Raw genomic sequence first — 24,969 nt, 5'->3', positions numbered from 1 at the left:
TCAAGAGACATCGCAGTGCAACGGTTCCTCAGAGATTATAGAGACAGGTCAAGAGACATCGCAGTGCAACAGTTCCTCAGAGATTATAGAGACCGGTCAAGAGACAGCGTAGTGCAACAGTTCCTCAGAGATTATAGAGACCGGTCAAGAGACATCGTTAGTGCAACGGTTCCCAGAGATTATAGAGACCGGTCAAGAGACATCGTTAGTGCAACGGTTCCCTAGCCTGGTATCCAGCCTGCTTCGCTACGTTCGGCGGATTTTTTTTTCTCTCTTCGCTTATCAGTCTGGAAAGCCTCCCATTGGGAGGTTTTGCAGAACTACACTAGAACTACATATGTTACGTAGTCAACGTCGTTGCTGATTGGATGTTGTTCCAACGAATGAGAGTAGCGTTAGGCAACCTACGTCATCAGCCAGCGCCACCCTCCATGCTTATAGGCTTATAGCTGCGCTTTGCTATGACGTCTCACTGGTGCTTTGTCCCGCCCCGCACCACAGACCAATCAGAAGCCACGTTAGGTTTCGAAGCTTTTGGCATGTCCCGCCTCCCTTGGAGATAGGAGGCTTTCCAGACTGATAAGCGAAGAGAGAAAAAAAAATCCGCCGAACGTAGCGAAGCAGGCTGGATACCAGGCTAACGGTTCCCAGAGATTATAGAGACCGGTCAAGAGACATCGCAGTGCAACGGTTCCCAGAGATTATAGAGACAGGTCAAGAGACATCGCAGTGCAACGGTGATGGATTTATAATTAAGATAAAACCATTTAGTTGCATATAAAATGCAAAAGGGACAATTAATGTTTCACCAAGGATAGAAAAGGACTGTATACTACTGAATTACTGAGCTACGCAGAGCTATAACTATAAAATACTTCTAAGAAAGTATTTAAAGAGTACTGATGAATACTCAGCACCACAACAGGCCGAGAGCCTATGACCAAGTTATCAATTAGTTTTAACAGGATTACTTTAAGCAGGAAATACTCTTTTAGAAAAATACCTTGTACCCAATTAAAAGATGAAACCACCAGGAAGAAGGATTGTCCAGTCAGCAGTATATGATTAATGTCTATTCATTTTCAGATCAGAGAGACAGGACAGATCCCCACACAGCCAAATAACAAAAAACTCTCCCCTGTACCACCAAAAGGGCACAGGGTAGTCTCTCTCCCGGACACATCATGTGCCAGGCATTAATACTGTAGATCACGTCAGTTGTTGATAAACTTTCATTGGGTGAATACACAGTTAATTTCCGCAATGCCACGCTGATTGGACCAGCACATAGATGATGGGACTGATATTGGGACAGCTTCCTTAATTCCGTCATTGATGCCATAGACCGGGAAAGCACAGAGGCTGGCGTTGCTATGGCAACCTGAAGATAACATTCTTCCCGGCTAGCTGTGAACTCTTACCAGAGAGAAATGCTCTCTCACTCACTAGGCCTCAAGGCCACACTGATATCGAAGCAGCTGCATGTAAACTAAATCAAAACAGCACACTACAGTATGGTGACTTTTGGTGGCTACAGGCAGACAGTAAATCTTAACTTGGCGTCAGGCAACCCAGAGTAAGCAGGCCGTAGGCTGATGATAAAACTGATGGTCAAAGGGCAAGATGACAAAATATGAACACTTGACACATGTCCACAAAAATACCAAAGTAGCAGATCTACCAGATCCATCAACTCCATCACGTTTTGTGGATGAAGTGTCAAATGTGATCAATAATCAATAATCAATCTTCAGGGAATTAAATTAAATTAATATAAGGGTCAATAGGGAGATGAGAGATAAAATTCACTCTATATTAAGGATCAGGAGGGGAATAGAACCAGAATGGAAACAGTGGAACCAGGAACAATGAAAAATAAAAAATAGTTTTGACTTAAGACTAGGCAAACAATCACTCCTTATTTAGATGGTACTATGGGAGAGAGACAGAATGACTTTTCTCTCTCGATGTCTTCGGTCTTCGGGGTTCTCAAAGAACTCAGCAATGTTGCAGCGTTCCTACGCCGTCGAAAGTGTCAGAGTTTGACAATGTTCTTAGTAGCTCATCAGAGCAGACACTGGATGGTCTTCTTTTGGCTCGTTGTCGGAGCCGAATCTTCGCCCCGCCCCCCAGGATGGGTGACATAACAGGTGACCCATAGGTGACAATCTCAGCCTATACTTTCTCATTGACAGATACTTGATCTCTGTGATTCAAACGGGAGAAAACGGCCGGAGATGCCCCTAACAGTTCTTATACCAAGCAGAGCTTGGAAAGGGGGACAGGGTAATTGATGATGTTGTGTCGCTTCCTGGCGAGTCCATTAGTACCATGAAGGCCAAATATAGAATCAAGTCTATTCAGGGGAGGATATATGCCTAATCAAGTCAAACTCAAGGTGATGAAAACAAAATAATAAAATGAAATGAAAGGGGAAGATGTCCCTATTCTAAATATCAATGTAAGGTCAAGGGGTGGTTTGGGGATAATAAAGGTTAAATGTTTACAATGGAGGGATATTCCAAATTCAGAGGTAAAATATGAATCAAATTTAAAATAATAAAAATATGATGAGGTGGGATAATGAATCCTAATGGAAGGAAATTTAGATTGTCCAAAGATGGGATAATTCAGTTTACATAATCTATATAATGAAGCAGATCTGGGATCTGGAAAATGAATAGTCAAAATACCATATTAATCAATTGAGGGGAGAAGGAATGATCAAATGAATCCTAATACTAGGTAGGGAGGGGTAACAGCGTTTTAGCAAAATACAGTGTCTTAGAAAAGAAAAACATAAAACAATTATGTGTATGGTGAAACATGAGTGGAATTCTAATTTGTTCCCGATGGGAAATCTATGGGCAGATGGGCAGATGGCCTACTGTTCTGGGAGGTCGGGCCTAATACTGTCTCTGAGTGGTTCGGGGTCTAGGGGCCAAACCCTAATAAACAAAGGGAAAGGAATCTCGAGGTCGACAACACCATTCCTTCACTCTATTCTCCATCACTTTTGTTGACCTATAGATTCCTCTATCCTGGGTTTGTTCCCACCCACGAAACCACCAGAAATCCGTATCTGTGAGATAAAAACAGAAAGAGAAAAACAAACTGGTGAATGAAATGAAACAACAATACTTATAAACAATTCATCAACAGGGTAAACATCCACAGGGTATAGTTTAAATTTTTTTTAAAATGACTGTTCTACCAACCGCGCATGTTACACAGCTATGGTGAAAGTAGGGCGTGTAGGTAGACAGGGAGACAGAGAAAGATAGAGACCCAGCATTCTACGTACGCATTTACACAGTTGTAAAATGGGAGGTTACGTAGAGACAGGTAGAGAGAGAAAGATATCAGTGATTAATCCGTTAACACAGGAAACACAGCTTGATGATGACAGAATAAACGCACAAGTCTATTTTGCCCTGTATTTGCACTGGACTTTAAGACTATCATGCATAATATGGCATGGCATTGCAAACACGGACAGAAATAAACAAAATTTAGGTCATCACTCCTAAAAAAACACATGTATGCTAATGTACTTATCAAATACGCTATTAATGACGTAGCTAATGTCACGTATAAGACGCCAAAAAAGAAATTGTGAGATCACAAGTTCTACCTGTAGGAGCCTATAGTTACTCGTTCCAGGCAGAGAAGAATAGAGTAGAGTACAAATAAAAATAAAATAATATGTATTATAATAATAGGGAATAAAATGTCTTGGGAAAGAATGGTTGACACCACTCAAAATAAATAAATGAAATGAAATAATAACAAAATAATAAATGAATGAAATCAATAAGGGGATTGGTTGAAATCAATAATAAATTGTCATGATAATGGGCATTTAAATGTTGAAGGGGACCTATCTAAAATTGAAAAACCATGGCACAGCCACTAGGCAATTATAAAGTGTATGAAATGATGATAAATGGCGGGACACGGAGCCTGACAGATAAATAAATCAATAGTAAATAGTCGTCACGCATCCCTAATATTATCACTAATCATTAGAATGGAGGCTATACGCAAGTACCCGTACTGTCACACTCTAAAAAAAAAAAAAAAAAAACAATCAAATGGTGTTTCACCCACACACATATACACATGAACACGGACAAACACATATGCACGCACACACGCACCCTGTGCGTAATTGTCTCAGCTACTGACACACGCACGAACGCATGCACACACATAGACAAGGGCAACATATCCGCCCACAGGACAAACGTACTCACTCAGTCACTCTAAATACAAATAAAATTATGTACAATATAAATAGGTGACATTGAACGAATGGCACGCTACACACACACCCACATCATTCAACTATTAGGCCTAAAAGAAGAATAACTGTTCTACGGGACAACATACATCCATCCAAACACAAGACAGTGATATACACACCTACGCACGAACACGCACGCAGACAGACAGAGAGGAGAGAAGGAGAGAGACAGCTAGATGGAGCCATGCGTTCTAACACGCACGCACACGCACGAAGGAGAGCCTGTTGCTCTCCTCCCTAAATTCCTTAGATAAGGAGCCTACACACTCTAAAAACAATGTAAAAAGGGGTGATAAAAAATAATCATGTGTAATGTAATGGTGAAAGGGCTCACAGACCTTTTATGGTATAAAAAGAACCTACTCTACTCTCGCACCCTGGCCGAGGTTTGAGAGAAAGAAGACTATAAAAGAAGTAACATCTATGGATTCCTACAGCGATATATCACAAGGGGGGATAAGACAAATGATAACCGCATGTAGGAAGGCAAACATATTATAAAAAGATAAGAATTCGAAGCAGATAGATAAAATAAAGGATTAGGACGTAGCGCCCGCGTAGCGCTACCTCCTGAACATTAAAAGTGGAGAAAAGTAATGTGACTGAGACATGTTCAGGGATTAAGTCCCAGACATGAATGTACGGCAATAAATTATAATAACAGTATAATCTAAAAAAAGTTACAGAAAGGTAAGTTACTTAACTTGAGAAAGGCAAGCTGGGAGAATCACGTAGGCAGACCGGACCCAGACAGAGGGCACCGAAGCGGAGAGGAACCGTCGTTCGGACAGACGACAGGAGGGGTCTGTGGAGGACCGGCCAAGGCAAGCTGTATAACTCATGCTTCGTTCGTTCGTCCACAGATCCGCGGCTTGTATGTTCCCAAAAATGGGGAGGATCGGTTCCAGAACTGAACATGCGTCGACAAAAGCACTGCTCCAAAAATATGACTATGGACTTTGTTCTTCCGGCAGAAGAAAAAAAAATGAAAATGGGGGGATGGTTCCTTTTTGTCGGAGGTGCTAATTAAATAAATTAGACTTATACTCAGAAAAAAGACGGTTCGAAATGGACCAATTTGATGGATTTATAATTAAGATAAAACCATTTAGTTGCATATAAAATGCAAAAGGGACAATTAATGTTTCACCAAGGATAGAAAAGGACTGTATACTACTGAATTACTGAGCTACGCAGAGCTATAACTATAAAATACTTCTAAGAAAGTATTTAAAGAGTACTGATGAATACTCAGCACCACAACAGGCCGAGAGCCTATGACCAAGTTATCAATTAGTTTTAACAGGATTACTTTAAGCAGGAAATACTCTTTTAGAAAAATACCTTGTACCCAATTAAAAGATGAAACCACCAGGAAGAAGGATTGTCCAGTCAGCAGTATATGATTAATGTCTATTCATTTTCAGATCAGAGAGACAGGACAGATCCCCACACAGCCAAATAACAAAAAACTCTCCCCTGTACCACCAAAAGGGCACAGGGTAGTCTCTCTCCCGGACACATCATGTGCCAGGCATTAATACTGTAGATCACGTCAGTTGTTGATAAACTTTCATTGGGTGAATACACAGTTAATTTCCGCAATGCCACGCTGGCACTAGGTGTCGAACGCTGATTGGACCAGCACATAGATGATGGGACTGATATTGGGACAGCTTCCTTAATTCCGTCATTGATGCCATAGACCGGGAAAGCACAGAGGCTGGCGTTGCTATGGCAACCTGAAGATAACATTCTTCCCGGCTAGCTGTGAACTCTTACCAGAGAGAAATGCTCTCTCACTCACTAGGCCTCAAGGCCACACTGATATCGAAGCAGCTGCATGTAAACTAAATCAAAACAGCACACTACAGTATGGTGACTTTTGGTGGCTACAGGCAGACAGTAAATCTTAACTTGGCGTCAGGCAACCCAGAGTAAGCAGGCCGTAGGCTGATGATAAAACTGATGGTCAAAGGGCAAGATGACAAAATATGAACACTTGACACATGTCCACAAAAATACCAAAGTAGCAGATCTACCAGATCCATCAAACGGTTCCCAGGGATTATAGAGACAGGTCAAGAGACATCGCAGTGCAACGGTTCCCAGAGATTATAGAGACAGGTCAAGAGACATCGTAGTGCAACGGTTCCTCAGAGATTATAGAGACAGGTCAAGAGACATCGTTAGTGCAACGGTTCCTCAGAGATTAGAGACAGGTCAAGAGACATCGCAGTGCAACGGTTCCCAGAGATTATAGAGACAGGTCAAGAGACATCGTAGTGCAACGGTTCCCAGAGATTATAGAGACAGGTCAAGAGACATCGTAGTGCAACGGTTCCCAGAGATTATAGAGACAGGTCAAGAGACATCGCAGTGCAACGGTTCCCAGAGATTATAGAGACAGGTCAAGAGACATCGTAGTGCAACGGTTCCCAAAGCTCTCAGGCTGCGTTTAGTTTGACTCGTCGGTCCCACAGATAAACACTGTGAACATATAGCTGATGCGAGGAGGCGTTGTGAGCTTGTAGATCGGCTATTTTCACAACGTGTGCTTCGATCTTTCTCATGTAATAGTTGACAATTTGGTCAATTTGGTATTAAAAAAAGGTCTCCTGGAAAAAAGTAATTAAATTGTCACTATAGAAATGTGCAGATACCATGTATGTACAGTATGAATATACACGTATATAATATTGTTGCTGTCCAGAGGAAACCTCATAACTCCATTTTTGAGGTTTTTGATTGTATTCCATAAATCAGTGCTATTGAACACCCGTTACGTCCGTGTGCTGTTTAGAAAATATTGAACCAATGGAAAGTAGTAAAAAACACATTGGACAAAACCTCTTAACTCCATTGGACCCTCAAACTGTCTGCTATAAAACAGCTAACTCCACCACCTCTCTCCTTCTCATGCAAGTAATTGACAATATCTAAAGTCACAACAGGAACTTTGATGAGGCAGTATTGCATCGTTTAAAAAAAATATAAGGTTTTATTAATTTCCTTAAAAACGTATATTTTTTAATTTCCTGAAAAATGAACATTTTGGAGTTATGAGGTTTCCTCCAGACTGTTTACTGTTGGATGGGAAAACAATATTGCACATTAACCCATTCTGGGCGGGAACCCCTTTTGGTGTTAGCATTATGTTATGCTTTAGCTATTGAAAAATAGCAGATCTACAAGCTCATAGCGCGCCACCGAGTGGCGCGCTACGAGCTCGTAGGTCTGCTATTTTTGAAAAATCGAAGAACGACTGACATAGAAACATAGCTTTTTCAGAAAACTGTCAGGATGTAGAAGACATTTTTAGAATCTGATCTCAAGTCAAAATGGGTTAAGCTAACCATATCTGGGGACGCCCCCAACAAAATAATAATAATTACCCCCCCCCCCCCCAGTAGATGCAGTAGATGAATGCTGTTTTTTTATTGTAAATATATATAATATATATTTTGTAGGTTGGCTGTGCTGTTGTTCTATGGATGGTGGTGTTGACAGTAATGTGATGCTTGCCCCTCCCTTGTGACGTGACCATGCTATTTATTCGCTTCATATAATATATATATATATACGCTCCTTAAAGATCTGCTTTGTGACTGTGCCGATGTTTCTTGCCCCCCCCCCCCCCCCCCTGTAGGGCCAAGGGCTTCCAGCACCAGAGGATGACCAACGGGGCGATGAACGTAGAGATCGGTAACCCCGCCTACAAGATCTACGAGGGAGAGACGGAGGACGACGCCGGAGAGCTGCTGGACGCAGACTTCACGTTAGACCCCGACAAGGTGAGGAAAGAGTTAACAGACTTCACGTTAAACCTCCGACAAGGTGAGGAAAGAGTTAAAAGGTCTTAAAGACGTAGTGATATGAAGAACACGTTTTTCATACTTTAAGAGCATATCCGTAAAACTATGGTGAAGTATATACTGTATGTCATTGTGTACTTAAAGGTATATTCAGTGATTTCACTTATTTCAAATATCACTTATTTTTTCTAACTTTTTGGATAATCCTCCCTACTATAAAGTGTGCTGACCATATAAGGAGTTCCTCCCTGTCCCCAGTGAGCCCCTGGGGTAAAAAAAAACCCTAGTTTCGGTTTGGGCTTTGGGTGGCAAATCCTTCATCCAATCAGGATGAGAGGAGCCTTCCTCCAATCATGATCGAGTGGGGCGGGCCTTGGTGCACATGCTGTTGGTCTGTTGTACTTCCCCCACTGTAGAGCGTGTGCATGTGCACATCTTGTTACCGTTTTTTTTCCAAATCACTGAATGCTCCTTTAAATGGGTTACTGTAGCGCCATCTATGGGTGTATTATGATCAAATTTGCATGGCTTATGCAGAAGCCCTTGGTGCAAGAACAAAGACATTTTCATTGAAATTGGACAAGTAGTTTGTAAATAGTCATGCATTTACTTACACATCATACACTCCTGGACCAAATTTGGTGTAAATCGGCCTGGCAGATTTGAAGAAATTATGTTGACAAATACAGAAATACACAAAATATTGCTATACATTGCCATGTATTGCCATGGTGATAAAATATAGTTGGGGCGGAAATAAAAAATGTAAACCGTTTTTATTGTGTCCTCTAGGGTCCATAGAACAGAAAAAATCACACCCGTGTGAACTGAGTGGTGTAAGGTATTATATAGCCTGATCAGCTGTGGTCTGACGTAATGTCTGACGTAATGAAATCAGCATCAACCAATCAGCATCAACCATGCTCATTTTTTGCTACGAACAGACGCGTAGACTAACAAATCACACCCGTGTGAACTGGGTGACCATAGCAACCATGCTCATTTTTTGGTACGAACAGACAGACACGTAAACTAACAAAGCCAGTTGTAGGAGTGGTTTACACCACTCAAAAACATGGTTTACAAGAATCTTCACGAAACGTTCACTAAACTGGATTCTGCTACATAACTGCATACACTAAATACTGGCAATTTCATCAACAAATGAAAACTAGACAGAAATGTTCTAGGGATGGAGAAGAGATCTAGTTGGTTTGGTTGCGCTTGGGTGGGTGTTGGGCTCTGAAAATAGTTAATCTACAAGGTCACCTTGGGTGGGTGTTGGGCTCTGAAAATAGTTCATCTACAAGGTCACCTTGGGTGGGTGTTGGGCTCTGAAAATAGTTCATCTACAAGGTCACCTTGGGTGGGTGTTGGGCTCTGAAAATAGTTCATCTACAAGGTCACCTTGGGTGGGTGTTGGGCTCTGAAAATAGTTAATCTACAAGGTCACCTTGGGTGGGTGTTGGGCTCTGAAAATAGTTAATCTACAAGGTCACCTTGGGTGGGTGTTGGGCTCTGAAAATAGTTCATCTACAAGGTCACCTTGGGTGGGTGTTGGGCTCTGAAAATAGTTCATCTACAAGGTCACCTTGGGTGGGTGTTGGGCTCTGAAAATAGTTCATCTACAAGGTCACCTTGGGTGGGTGTTGGGCTCTGAAAATAGTTCATCTACAAGGTCACCTTGGGTGGGTGTTGGGCTCTGAAAATAGTTCATCTACAAGGTCACCTTGGGTGGGTGTTGGGCTCTGAAAATAGTTCATCTACAAGGTCACCTTGGGTGGGTGTTGGGCTCTGAAAATAGTTCATCTACAAGGTCACCTTGGGTGGGTGTTGGGCTCTGAAAATAGTTCATCTACAAGGTCACCTTGGGTGGGTGTTGGGCTCTGAAAATAGTTAATCTACAAGGTCACCTTGGGTGGGTGTTGGGCTCTGAAAATAGTTCATCTACAAGGTCACCTTGGGTGGGTGTTGGGCTCTGAAAATAGTTCATCTACAAGGTCACCTTGGGTGGGTGTTGGGCTCTGAAAATAGTTCATCTACAAGGTCACCTTGGGTGGGTGTTGGGCTCTGAAAATAGTTCATCTACAAGGTCAGCGCGCGTCATAGTGCCACGCGTTGTGAGCTTGTGGATTCTTCGAAAACTATTTGTCATACCAAATCAAAGGTTTTAGAAAGAGTGATCATTCAAGGCCACACATAATAGTCCGGAAGCACTTTGCGAGCAGTGGAGGCGAGACATCACAGGTGTCGAGTTGACTATTCAAAATCCTAAAAGAAAATGGCTCGCCCATTGTATCTCCTTCAAATATGTTCCAATTTCAATGAGTGATATATCATATGAAAGCTTACATTCAGTCAGTTCTCCATCAGATACAGGGGGGCCCAGCTATGGAACACCTATACAGCAATCTCATCGAATTCTACTTCATTGAATAATTTCAAACATAAGTTTAGGACCCACTTAATTGACCAGATTACTTAATTATATTTCTTTGTATCATCTCTTCTTTTCTCTAATCATGTAGATAACCTATAATTCTAATCATGTTCTTGTTGTTTTTTTTGTTTTGTTTTGTTCTTGTTTTATATACTGCAATTATGTCTTCTGGATGTTCTATATCTCTTGTACAATGTTTCATTTTTGATTTACAGGTAGAGCCTCTATAAGCCCCTTGGGCTTTTTTGCCTCAGCCTAGCACTTTACCCCTCTTATATTTATATGTTCACTGTGTTAATAAATAAATACAAAAATACAAATACAAATTATGTACTTCAATAATATGTAAGAAACAAAACAATGACCAATGCCCCCATGCAGCACAAAGCACTGTAGCCAGTCACAAATTTGTGATGATGTTTTTAGCCCAAGGAGTGTTTTTTCGTGCAAAACTAACGCTCTCCTCTCCTCTCCCCCTCTCTCCCTCCCCCCTCTCCCCCTTCCCCAGCCCACCAACTTCACCAACCCAGTGTACGCCACCCTGTACATGGGAGGTCAGAACAGCCGAAACTCGCTGGCCAGCACCGACGAGAAGAAGGAGCTTCTGTCGCAGGGAGACGAGGAGCCACTGGTGGACCCCCTGCCCTAGGACACTGTCTGTCCCTATTGGCCCCCCCAGGGGGTCCGTGGACCCCCTGACCTTAGAAGACTGTCCCATTCGGGCCCGGAGGGGGTGGCGTCCGACCGGGTCACTCTACGACCCCCCCCCCACCGCAGCCTCTCCCTCAAACACACGTTCCCAACTCTTGTTGCCTTTAAATGAAACGAAAAAGACAAAATAGAGAGAGAGAGAAAACAAATCTTAAAGAAAGGAAACAAAGCCGCGCGAGCACTGTATAAAATGTACAAACAAAATGAAGGACTACTTTTGTATGTGATTTGCAGTATTATATTTTGTTCCTTTTGAGATTTTCCTCTGGTCAAACGAAAAGAGAGAAAAACAAAAAGAATAACATTTTCTATGAGAGATTTTTAATTTCCACTTGTCCTCTTCCCCCCTTTGACCTAAATACCTTGTCCTCTTCCCCCCTTTGACCTAAATAGCCACTACCTCTCTGTGCAAAACATGAAATGGAAAACGAGAAAATTTTGAAGAAACCAGATGTTAAATCATCAGAGCAATTTTAATTTTTTTATTTTTGTAATGAATTGTATAGAGAAAAGACAAAAACATTGTTCCATTTCACCAGTGCCAACTGTTTGTTGTTTGAGACTTTGAGCGGGGAAGGTAATACTCAAAGTTTTATAGATATATATATATATATATATATATATATATATATATATAAAAAAAACGGTACCAATGTTGTCTTGATGACAGTTTGGTTGTGTGAGGCAGATTTATTATTGCACAGTTTGTGTACAGCAGCAAGTGTTACAATGTCAATACCTGGCTGGCAACCACAGTATTTTCATAGTGTTAGAAGGACTTCTCCTTAGCGCTATGTTACTATAGCTCTGGTCTCTGGTCCATAGTGTTAACACTATGTTACTATAGCTCTGGTCTCTGGTCCATAGTGTTAACACTATGTTACTATAGCTCTGGTCTCTGGTCCATAGTGTTAACACTATGTTACTATAGCTCTGGTCTCTGGTCCATAGGGTTAACACTATGTTACTATAGCTCTGGTCTCTGGTCCATAGTGTTAACACTATGTTACTATAGCTCTGGTCTCTGGTCCATAGTGTTAACACTATGTTACTATAGCTCTGGTCTCTGGTCCATAGTGTTAACACTATGTTACTATAGCTCTGGTCTCTGGTCCATAGTGTTAACACTATGTTACTATAGCTCTGGTCTCTGGTCCATAGTGTTAACACTATGTTACTATAGCTCTGGTCTCTGGTCCATAGTGTTAACACTATGTTTACTTATAGCTCTGGTCCATAGTGTTAAGCCCAAACCACACCATAGTTGCAACTATACTTACGACAAAACTGTTTTAAGGCCAACCACACCAATATACTCCTTGACTTGCAAGGAGTTGCATTGGTGCTGTTGACCTTAAAACGGTTTCGTTGCAAGGAGTTGTAACTGTTGTGGTTCGGACTTCTACTTAACACTATGTTACTTTTAGCTCTGGTCCATAGCGTTAGAAGAACTTCTCCCTAACGCTATAAGTTCAGTGACAGCGTTGAGGAGAACTCCTTTTAAGTGACATAGCGTTGAGGAGAACTCCTTTTAAGTGACATAGCGTTGAGGAGAACTCCTTTTAAGTGACATAGCGTTGAGGAGAACTCCTTTTAAGTGACAGCGTTGAGGAGAACTCCTTTTAAGTGACAGCATTAAGGAGAACTCATTTTAACGGACCAGAGCTATAAGTACCATGGCGTTAGGGAGAAGTCCTTCTCCTTTTGGACCAGAGCTAGTATTTTTCCAGATAATTTCCTCACAGAACAATGTTCATGAAATGATTGTGTTTTCTTCCTTGCACAGAATCCTTGTTTTGTTTTGTTTTTGTACGGTGTGGCGTATGCACCGACGCCGTGAGATGTAAAGCAGGTCGATGTATGTTTGTAATGTTTGGCTTTTTGTCACATCCTAATGTGATGTTTTTAGGGAAAACTCCCTGTCCATTTTCAACCCTGATTGATCCCATTGTTCTGAGGAGATGATTGTTATCAAGTGGTATGAAGTGTATTTAAGGTCCAAAACATGCAGTAACCACTTCAGCCAATTGAAAATAATTTTAGACATTTTGAAAACTTGCGAAACGGCACATTTTGCACCAGGAGAGCTTTTACTTTTGGCACTTTGATGCTAATACTTTGGTTCTTTAACAAATTTGTAATTTTTTTATTCTGGACTTTCACCACCGATATTATCCTCTGTCTGCTGTGTATTTCTACGCACAATGTCGACAATGACGTCATCGAGCGTATATGGAATTTACGTGCGCAATATTTCACAGAGAAATACACAGAAGACATATAGGCGTATTTTATTTTTGTCACGTTATAATATCTATCTCGCATCAGACAGAAAAAAAAGAAGATAGATTTGCGTTGAAAATGGGGCTAAAAGTTTTCCCTTTTTAGGCTGTCGTTGAGAATTAATAGAATTATGGATGGAAGATGGAAGTATAGGAGAAAGTGAGTGAGGTGTAGAAAACCTTCCAGGCGGAGTGCTCTAGATGGGAGGTGCTATAGTGCTATAGGTGCTATAGTGCTATAGATGGGAGGTGGAATAATCACCTAAATTATATACGTTGTCGTAATACGGCCGTGCCGTATTCGTTTAACGAATAGAACTGATTTTCCAAGTTGAGGAGAAAAAAATAATCGATAAATCAGTCGGTTATTTCCGGTGAGTCGAGCTTAAAATCATATAGCCATAACAATCAAAAAGAACCTGGAATGGTTGTATGTATTTCCAGGTTTTTGTGGTGATAAATGAAGGACGAATGCTTCCGTACGGAGGGAAGTGGGCACTCTGTGATTAAGCCATTTTGGGCGGGAACCCCTTTTGGTGTTTTAAGCATTATTTTACACTTTAGCTATTGAAAAATAGCAGATCTACAAGCTCATGGCGCGGCACCGAGTGCCGCGCTATGAACTTGTAGTTCTGCTATTTTTGAAAAATCGTGAAAATGTGCCTCAAATCTTTGAATTTATATTATTACAGAGTTAACATTTTAACTCAAATCTTTGCTTCTGGGACAACATATTTACCTGGAACAACATATTTTCAGATGGGGCGGCGGAGGCATATTACATATAATTTGTGGGGTTCTTGACATGAAATATTGAGCACCACTGATACAGAAACATAAGGTTTTTCAGAAAACTGTCAGGATTTTGAAGACATCTTTTAAATTTCGACGTCAGGCCTAAATGGGTTAAGGTGCCCATTAATTGGGGCCACGGCAGGCCAGCACTAATAATAATAATACTAATAATAAATAATGTTGATGACAATAACAGGGACATAACCACAGATAGTTGGATGAAGTATCAGCGTCCTGAACAAGCCTTGAGTTGACTGTTAACAGGTCTTTCCTCCGTTTGGTCCCCATAGAGGAAACGCCACGGTTATGGCGACGGTGAAAGGAGAAAGGATCGAGTTGGGTCTTGTTGTTGTTGTTTGTTTGTTTTCGCCTTATATCATTTCCTCTGGGGTTTGATTTCTGTGAAGACTAGATAATGTACTGTCCGGTCTTGTCCCGTATAGGTGATATTTCTGCCTTTTTTTTTGCTTTCGTTTTTGTTTCATTTCATTTGAAAATGGAATGTCTCTCTGTGTGCTTTAGCAGTTTCTTGTTTTTGTAACGGCTCAATCTTAACCACTCAACGCCTGACTTCTCACTCCTCATCTGCACAGGCAAGGAGCGAGCGTTACCGCGCGGAAGAACTGTCCCGATACGGAGCGTCGGTCGGTCGTTGCGTTGCGACGTTACCTGAACCAATCAAATTACCAATAAATAGTAGCGTGTAGATCTCAACCAATGAAAGTCAATTAAAGTAAGGGGGGGGGGGGGGTCGGTCGAATATAGAAGGGGTTGACGACGGGAGGGGGGGGTCGGTCGAATATAGAAGGGGTGGACGACGGGGGGGGGGGGTCGGTCGAATATAGAAGGGGTGGACGACGGGGGGGGGGGGGGGGTCGGTCGAATATAGAAGGGGTGGACGACGGGGGGGGGGGGTCGGTCGAATATAGAAGGGGTGGGGGGGGGGGGGTCGGTCGAATATAGAAGGGGTGGACGATGGGGGGGGGGGGGGGGTCGGTCGAATATAGAAGGGGTGGACGACGGGGGGGGGGGGGGGGGGTCGGTCGAATATAGAAGGGGTGGACGACGGGGGGGGGGGGGGGGGGTCGGTCGAATATAGAAGGGGTGGACGACGGGGGGGGGGGGGGGGGGTCGGTCGAATATAGAAGGGGTGGACGACGTCGCTGCACGGCGCGTTGTCGCTCGCGGTACATCAGGACAGTCTTGTTGAAAAGCATTTATTTTAATAACGAGATTTCACCGTCCGCTCAATCGCTCGCTCACATCGCTGCAGGCAGTGCGTGGATGGGGTGTTAGACTTTGTCGCACGGCGGTGTCGCAAAGCGAACATTTTTTTTAAAACCTTTATTTAACCAGTAAAAAACCACATTGAGACTGAAGTCTGTTTGACACAGTGTGAACTGGCCCAGAGAAGAGGCAGCTCTGCCAGTAACAATAAAAACAGGACAAACATACAACGCTCATAAATACAGAACCCACTACCGAAGAAGATCAAAGGGAGAACAGGAACGTCTAGTAACGCAACCAATAAAGACTAACAAATACATACATAAAAACATAGCCAATCTAAAAGCCCTCAACGCGTCCCTTTGTTTTTGATGCGATGTGAGCTTGCAGATAAGCTATTATTTTTTTCCCGAGGACATTTTTGGACATAGGGACGTTGCCAGGTTGAAAGTAGTTAAGTAAATTTCTTAAGTCACCCCCCCCACCCTCCTTTGTGCCCTGCTGCTGCTAACGCTAATGCTAACCGTGTCTTTTAAGCCTCAGCCTCTCTGTCCCCAAAATGCTGCTTGGATCTGTCAGAAGGTGGTCAGCCATATCTTCAATGCATGTGAGGAGAAAGAACTAAAATAACAATCTTTAATGTAACTCTAGAATAACAACTCGATTTTTTTGTTTAAATTCTTTTATTTTTTGTGCTTATCTGTCTGCAAAAGTGTTTCTTTTTTTGGATCTATGTCGTTGTCATTTAATTGAGAGTACAATCATTTTACCCTAATGAACACAAATTTTGCAAAAATCATACATGTGTTTTTATTTTATTGTTTTTGATTAGTTCTTTTTTTGCATTTTATTTTTTAATGAAAAATGACACAGCTTTTATAGTACACAATGCATGGAGGCTCAGACTTTTTTTTTTTTAAGAGAATGTTTTAATTTTTTTGCTGGAGTATACTTTGCAAACTAAATAACATATTTGTTATAAATAAAAAATTTAAAACTGTACAGAAAACAAAGCACACAGGCTATCCATGTCTTCTTTTTATTGGTGGTCCCGTGCAGAGTAATCTAGTAAGAGAGTGGCGACACTAGTGTTGACTCCCGTTGTAACAATATAATGCGGAAGTGCTCATTCTATCTCAATGGGATAGTTCCAATGTTTGGAACTATAGCCCGTAGCACCCCGCTTTGTCTCAATGGGATAGTTCCAATGTGTGGAACTATAGCCCGTAGCACCCCGCTTTGTCTCAATGGGATAGTTCCAATGTTTGGAACTATAGCCCGTAGCACCCCGCTTTGTCTCAATGGGATAGTTCCAATGTGTGGAACTATAGCCCATAGCACCCTGCTTTGTCTCAATGGGATAGTTCCAATGTTTGGAACTATAGCCCGTAGCACCCCGCTTTGCGGCGAGATCAAAGCGCGTCGCCATTCTCTTACTATTCCACTCGGGTGGTCCCGTCCACTGGTGGTCTCCTGGGGAATTGCAGGTGTCACAGCATGGCTCTGTAATGTCCTGGTGTAGACATTATACACAAATGGCTGTTTTCCTCCCAAGGAGGGTTTTTTTGTGCAAAACTGATGCTTGGAATGGATTCAGAATCATGAAAACCCCCTAGTTTCATATGTCACATGCTACTTAAAGGGGCAGGACACCCCATATCACCTTTTCTAGGATTTTAACAAGTATAAATGTGTAACTTGTCATAGGGAGCAATGATATGATACAATTTCCTCATAGTCTTGTGGACTCAGAGCTTTCTGCTGTTTCTGTAGCTGTTTTGGTGTACTTCCGGTTTTTGGGTGGAAAATAAATCTTTGGCGCCACTCATTACATATTTTATCAGACCGTACGAGGGGTGCAGCGTGACGTAATCGTATTTGCCTTACGGGGCGGAGTCAGTCGAGTGAAACAGCGACAGAAAAGCTGTCCGCCTCAAAAATGCGACTTCTGAAATCAAAATGAAAACTAGGTATTGTAGGAAAAAATAAAATACAGATTCCGCAACTTCATGGTATATTTACCGCTAAATATTATAAGTAGTTTACAAACAAGCCGTCAGAGGTTTGAATCGAGGATCTACTTTTCTCCTCCCGTGTACGGCTCGCCCTGTCCGGCTACGAGCCGTCGCTCGTCACAGCAGCCTGGCTCCCTGCTTCCTGGTTTACCTGGCTGAACACAACAACACACTTTTCCTTAGCCCCATATGTGCCCTCTCCCTACGCTCATTCTGTAGCTCCGAGATGAGGTCACAGAAAGAAACCCCTCCCACCCCGTTCAGAAACGGCGCATGTTTCCACAATTCCCCATTGCTTACCCTTTTCTTAACAATGCACCAAAACATTGAAGTGACGTTCCGGGTTTACACTAATTTACCGTCAACAACGGAAAAGAAAATCCAACTAGCGATTTGAACCGAGCCTTTACGAAGCGAATTTTGTCAGTCGCTTCCATGTTTATCAAGGGATTGGTGCGTGTGCGCGGGCATGTCGAGTGAACTGAAGTCAGTTGGACATTTTCGACCAGGGGAGGCGCCGGGGAGGCGCTAAAGCTTTTCAACTTCCTTGAAAAACATGCTAAACAACCGCTGTAACGCTCGTGTAACCGTTTAAAGTTGGATTTTCTTTTCCGTTGTTGACGTTGAATTAGTGTAAACCCGGAACGTCACTTCAAGGTTTTGGTGCATTGTTAAGAAAAGGGTAAGCAATGGGGAATTGTGGAAACATGCGCCGTTTCTGAACGGGGTGGGAGGGGTTTCTTTCTGTGACCTCATCTCGGAGCTACAGAATGAGCGTAGGGAGAGGGCACATATGGGGCTAACTTTTCCTACCACTGGCGCGATGGGCCGTTCGTGTTCTTTCTTTGAATGCAAGGCCACCACGGGACTCCATGCCTTCCCCAAGAATCGTGATATAATCGTGTTGTGGTTGAGAGCGATGGGTCGGTCTGTGACCACCACCAACACCATGGGAATGTTCGCTTGTAACAAGCATTTCAGCGCCGAAAGTTACGAGAACTATGGAATATTCCAGATGGGGTTGATTGTCCAAAGTCAGCTACGAGTCAAAGCAGATGCTGTACCGAACGCTGCATATTTTGCCCTGCCTTCAAATTCAGTAAGTTAATTTTGTAACCTTCATTATTTGAGTTGGAGAATTATTTATCAGTAACGCCAACGATAAGTCATTTATGTGGCAGCGGTGGCCGAACGGATAGCGGCGCGGTCTAGATACCGGAAGGTTCCCAGTTCGAATCAGCCGTCCGACACGTTAAAATTACCACCGCTGAAGTGCCCTTGAACAAGGCATCAACCACTACGATGAAATGTGTTCTATGAGCAGGGCCTGGCTGGAAACAAGTTCTTGAGCTTAGCCCAGATACCCTGGGTAAATATAGATTTCATTTCATTTCATTTCCCCATAAAAAAATACACTACACACGTTGTGAGCTGTGCGGGGAACACACGCATGTGAGTTTAGAGACAGATGAAGCAGGGACCCCTTAGCTGAGAGAGAGATGAAGCAAGGACCCCTTAGCTGAGAGAGAAATGAAGCAGGGACCCCCTTGCTCAGAGAGAGAGATAGATGAAGCAGGGACCCCTTAGCTGAGACAGATGAAGCAGGGACCCCTTAGCAGAAAGAGACATGAAGCAGGGACCCCTTAGCTGAGACAGCCTGAGAGAGGCAAACGTTTTTTGTGCTGTGTAAATTCATGTTTATTTGTTTATTTACACATTATCCTTTCTATTAATATGTTGGATTCATATATCTTAGTCCTCAATATAGTAAACGTGACCCTGGGGTCTGTAGCCTACTTGTGATCTCCCCCTGCTCTACACAAACCTCTTTGCAGAAAATAGCTGATCTACAAGCTTATAACACGTTGCCAGAATAACCAGAATGGGTTACCATTGGCTGGGGTACCAAAACGTTCCTATCACAAAGATTTGGTGGCCTCCCAGTGGTAACTCTGAGAACCCCTATCTTGATTTGTCCTGAACCAATGCAAAATATGAGCATGAACAAACGTTTTTGTGAGCTGATTTATGTATTGTATCGTCTTGTCATGTTTTCTATCATTGTCAAAAGTGTCAGCTGATCAGGTATAATTGTATTTACAACAGCCTAAGGCATGCCAGGACATGGGGTGCAAGACAGAACCCACCACCAAGGAGGTTGGGTGCCAAACCTCTCCTAGCACTAGAGATATTGGTTTTCAACACCACAAGAAGCCAGAACGAAGAAGCAAGAGTGAGTTTCATATTGTACCCATACGATACCATATTCATGTTCAAACTAATGTCTTGATTTGTGTGTAATGCCCCTTTGTCTACTGTCATAGCTACTCAAGTCATCTTGCGTGTCAAGGAAAAAGCATCCAGCACTGATCCTGCAATAACACTTGTACAAGGTAGGGCTGGGCCATATCTATCTATCTAATAAATGCAAGTCTGTCTGTACGTCTGTGTGTAATCCACGTAACTCGAGAACCGTTTGCCCCACCGGCTTCAAATTCGACACACGCGTGCCACACCACCACAGGGGGTGCAGTGCCCGATGTCGAGTCGGTCGGACCCACGGTTGTCCAGAACCGCCCCAAAAAGGCCTCTGGCCGGGCTCTGGACAGGGCCCCTGCCCAGGGTCCATATATGGAGCTGGCCTGTTCTGACACCATGCTGACGTCTGCATATACTCCATATTTGGGTATGCCTGACAAATAACTCCATATATGGGCATAAAAGGGACACAGACATAATATCTGGGTGGGGCATGCATTTCCAACTTGCATAATTCGAAGTAGGCCAGTGCCCAACGGGCCTCGATATTATGGGCCACTGCTGTGTCTGTCTGTCTGTCTGCCTGCCTGCCTGTCTGTCTGTGTCTCTAATTTTAACTTCTGGGTCCAAAATGAACTGGAGATTATCTTTGTACCCTGGTGGTGTGCAGTTTTCATTTTTCATATACTGGTAAATATGAATGAAGGCAACGTTTCACTCTTTCTAATGTTGGACTTTAATCTTGTATTAGTTCTACCGCTGGCAGCCTCCACTCCAATTTCGACTCCAGCCTCCAGTTCCGACCTCTCTTCACTTGCCTCTCCTGCCAAAAGGCCAAGAACAGAGGACGACCCTGACTATCGGCTAGAGGAGACGGGCTCTTCAGCTTACAATGACAGGTAGGTCTCAATATTAGTAGTATAGTATCATTTCACTTTTCATGGAGCAATGACATGTTTTACTTGGGGGTCATCAATATGTCCATACACAGACAAATGTGTCCGTGCCATGGCAAGACTTCTTTGAAGAAATCTTTAGATTTATACACATTATAATGTTCTTATTTTGATCACAAGACTCAATTACTGAGTGTTCTCGGAATATGTATTTTGAGCAATTGTTTTCTAACTTTTTATTTGCAAGGACCCTCTTAATTCAGACCTGTAATAAAGCTAGCTCTTTATGTGTTTGTCCACTCATTTTGTATGTCCATGGCAAAATTAAAATTTTGACAATGTCCACCCCATGCCACCATGGCGATGACCCTAGCCGCAATTTGCAACTCTAGATTTATTTTATAATGGGATGAATCTAGAGTTGCAATACCCTCCATTGATTCCCCATTCATCCAATTTGCTTTTGCGACCTGCTTGTATTAAACGACCAACATTGCAGCTCTTAGGCCAAGCTTGAATAATCTGCCAAGCTTTTGTTTCATAAAAATCCACCGTAGACATGTTATGGGCTATTTTCTGTCAAGACATTATGTGCAAGTGTTGGAGTTTGGAAGCACTTGTCGAAGTCACTGAACGGCCCTGTGTACCACCTGTTTCGAATTTGCACATAATGCAGGAGGCAGCAGCGTTAATAAAAACGAGTGCTTCCAAACTCCAACACTTAGAAAAGAATCACCTGCACAGAATTTCTTGACAGAAAGTAGCTCATAACTTGTCTACGGTGGATTTTTATGAAACAAAAGCTTGGCAGATTGAAAGAGGATAATTCAAGCTTGGCCTAGAGCTGCAATGTTGGTGAGTCGTTTAATACAAGCAGGTCGCAAAAGCAAATTGGATGAATGGGGAGTCAATGGAGGGTATTGGATGAGTGGGGAGTCAATGGAGGGGATTGCAACTCTAGATTCATCCCATTATAAAAAAATCTAGAGTTTCAAATTGCGGCTAGTGATGACCCCTGGTTTCACTTCATTCTAAACCTTCACCGTACAATCATGATTTTCCTTGACACTGCCACAATGTATCTTTTCTATAGCACAATAACAGATACCCCACCTCAGACGATGAGAAAATGCATTGTTTATGAAGAGAACTTGATGGAGCTGTTCAGGAAATGCCCTGTCTGCTCAAGATCATGTACTCCGAGGACCAGGACGGTGGGAACATTGCTGCATGTGGAGCAAAAGTGTGGTCACTGTGATTATCACTACCAGTGGGACAGTCAGCGATATGACCAAAACATACCGGCTGGAAACCTACAGCTGGCTGCAGCAGTGCTTTTCACTGGGTCGTCCTTCTTAAAAGTGGAAAAGGTGAGAGCAGTTTTGTTATTACTATTATTTTAAATATGTATGTGCTGTGGTCAGTCATATTTGTTGTGGTCAGTCATATTTGGTGTGTGTGTGTGTGTGTGTGTGTGCGCGCGCGTGCGTGTGCGTGTGTCTGTGTCTGTAGTTCATGAAGGCATTTCACATTGTGGGGATTTGCCATACGACGTATCTCAAGCACCAGAGAAAGTTTCTCTTTCCAGCCATCAACTGGCATTGGGCAGAAGAGCAGAGGCACATCATTAGAGAGGCCATTGCCAGAGGGGATGTTATTCTTGGAGGGGACATGCGCTGTGACTCTCCTGGTATGTACTGTACATTATAGTGACCAACGTTTTGTTTGTTTTTATGTATATTTATTTTTTAAAGATCAACCGTCCCCTCCCTCCCCCAGGTTACTGTGCCAAATATGGGACCTACAGCGTAATGGATCTTCGTGCCAACAAGATGATTGACGTTCAACTGATTCAGGTAAAGGTTTACTGTTACAATGTACAATACCCTGAAGAAGGCAACTTGTTTGTCGAAACGTTGGTAACCCAATGAAAAGTATTTTTAGCATCGTGACTACGAGCTGTGCGACCTCTCCTTTCTATTTTAAACATGTACATGCATAACATTTTTCATCTGTCATTACAGTTGGAAAGTTATTTGTCATTTTGTATTTGATTTGTAATTTCAGAGCAATGAGGTTGGAAATAGCGCACGGATGGAGAAGGAGGGTCTTATAAGGAGTCTTGACCACCTGAAAAAGAATGGGATGAGCACTATTAAAAGAATCGTTACTGACAGGCATTCAGGAGTTCAGAAGTTCCTCAAATCGAAGCCCGAGATAGACCACCGCTTCGATCCATGGCACATGGGAAAAGGTATCCATAATTTGCTTATATTTATCAAATTTCTCATGCCCCTGGCAGGTAAATAAAACTTCCCGGGCAAGTACAGTTTGCTTTGCTTTCAGGTTGTGCTTTTTTTAGAGGGGATGCAACTGTCTGTAAACACAACACAAGTCTTCTGGTCTGTACAATGTCAAATAAGAGCACTGTGTCTATACATGTTAAAATAAGCATACCCATAGTCATATTCTTAGCTAGTATGTCGGTATTTGGCATACAAATTGACGTGTAACATTTTTTTAATCAAGAAGAAAAAGTGCTAAATTGAACTGGCAAGACCTTTTGGGCAAGTAGATCATGACCTGAACTTGCCACAGCTGAAATACGTGACAATCGTGTAGACAATCCCATAATGTCAGTGTCCGTATGTAAATCGTTGCAGTTTATTATCAGAGTTCAACCTAGCGGTGTTTAGGCCACAACCTCCTTTTGTAAAGTCCACAAGATGGTCACAAAACTTCTGCAGGTCACCAATTTCACCATAACACCACCATGCTGGAGTGAGCGAGTGTGAGTAAACGAGTGGCTGACATTTGGGGTATTGGAATTTGGCCTCATTGTCACCATGTTCTGTATTTTATGTGTAGGAGTTGGCAAGAAAATCGATGCTCTTGCAAAAACGAGGGGTTGCAAAGAAGTTGGCCCCTGGAAGAAAGGGGTGGTCAACCATATGTATTGGTGTGGCTCCTCATCATCATCTGGGCGAGAGATTGTAGCCAAATGGAAGTCAGTGGCAAATCATGTGCAGGATGTTCACTCGCACGACAATGAGGACTTTCCAGAATGCCTGCATTTGCCTCTTGTGGGTGACCAGGCCAGACACTGGCTCAAACCAAGTATGTCCCAAATTATTTGATGTAACATTGGCAATTAATTGTATTTAAACAAACTGATGGTTACATATTATTTTGTTTTTCTGTGTTGCAACTATTACTATCCTTTGAGCTTTTCTGAACTAATCTTGATAAAAATCTCGCATACTGTACTACACCTGAGCCAAGTTATCCTCATGTGTGGCAGGTACGGCTGCATGCGAAAAGTTGACTGATATCATCAAGGCCCCCAGGCTGTTGAAGGATATGGAGAAGATGAGCACTGACTTCCAGACCTCCTCAATCGAGTCCTATCACTCGGTCATACTGAAGTTTGCCCCAAAAAGTGTCGCTTTTTCATTCATCGGGATGATGTGCAGGTATAGTTTATTAGTGGGCAACCAGACTATAATAATTCTAATCCTAAACTTTGATACTCTACTTGTCCCACAGTTTTGATGGCGTTGGGAATGGTGTGCTTGTATTTTGCTAAGAGAAATGTTGTATAGTTTAATTGATATTAATTTTTAACCATCTGCCTCCATCTCACCGTGTTTCCTCTTCTCTCACACTAACTAACTAACTAACTTCATGTCCTCTTTCACTACATTCATAAATCTCCTCTTTGGTCTTCCTCTAGGCCTCCTGCCTGGCAGTTCCAACCTCGACATCCTTCTAACGATATACTCCTGTACATGTCCAAACCATCTCAGACTGGCCTCTCTGGCTTTATCTCCAAAACAAGTTGGAGGATACGATCTATTTGATCTTATGTGTGTCTGTCCAGGTGTGAACTCATGGGAACAGTATAAGTTGACATGTTGCACTGCCTGCTAGATAACAGCAGGTGGTGCTGTTTTATGCTCTGCACATTGTACTCAGAGATTTACAAATGAAAAGATGAATACGCTATTCTGCATTTGTCAGTCTCCACAGAAGAGTTTGTGTTTCATGGTGTGACTATACAAACATCATTGACTTGTTTCTACAGCTATTCATTGATCAGTTCAACGGAGTGCTTGTAACCAGAGTCACAAGATAACATGGCATGTTGTGACTATACTGTTCCCATGAGTTCACACCTGGACAGACACACATAGATCAAATAGATCGTGTCCTACAGCAATTGT

General features: G+C 42.5%; 2 protein-coding genes across 2 annotated transcripts in view; both read left to right on the top strand.

Moving 5' to 3' along the window:
- LOC306913791 (low-density lipoprotein receptor-related protein 1-like) overlaps positions 1–11,886 on the top strand; it is a gene marked incomplete at its 5' end in the record, with an annotated part of 68,331 nt that extends 56,445 nt beyond the window's left edge. Inside the window, 2 exons of the mRNA XM_079490603.1 lie at positions 7,956–8,100; positions 11,070–11,886. Coding sequence (XP_079346729.1) covers positions 7,956–8,100; positions 11,070–11,210 — 286 coding nt within the window. The remainder of the gene's footprint in view (positions 1–7,955; positions 8,101–11,069) is intronic.
- Positions 11,887–21,917: 10,031 nt separating this feature from the next.
- On the top strand, positions 21,918–24,632 carry LOC306913790 (uncharacterized protein; the record flags this gene model as incomplete). The annotated part of the gene is made up of 6 exons (XM_079490602.1): positions 21,918–21,960; positions 22,526–22,602; positions 22,814–23,000; positions 23,615–23,863; positions 24,048–24,160; positions 24,627–24,632. 6 exons carry the CDS (start codon positions 21,918–21,920, stop codon positions 24,630–24,632), a joined length of 675 nt encoding a protein of 224 aa, XP_079346728.1.
- Positions 24,633–24,969: the final 337 nt, after the last annotated feature.

The sequence above is a fragment of the Electrona antarctica genome (genome assembly GCF_951216825.1).
Source record: "Electrona antarctica genome assembly, chromosome: 21".
NCBI lineage: Eukaryota > Metazoa > Chordata > Actinopteri > Myctophiformes > Myctophidae > Electrona > Electrona antarctica.
This window is presented reverse-complemented; position numbering and strand designations above follow the sequence as displayed.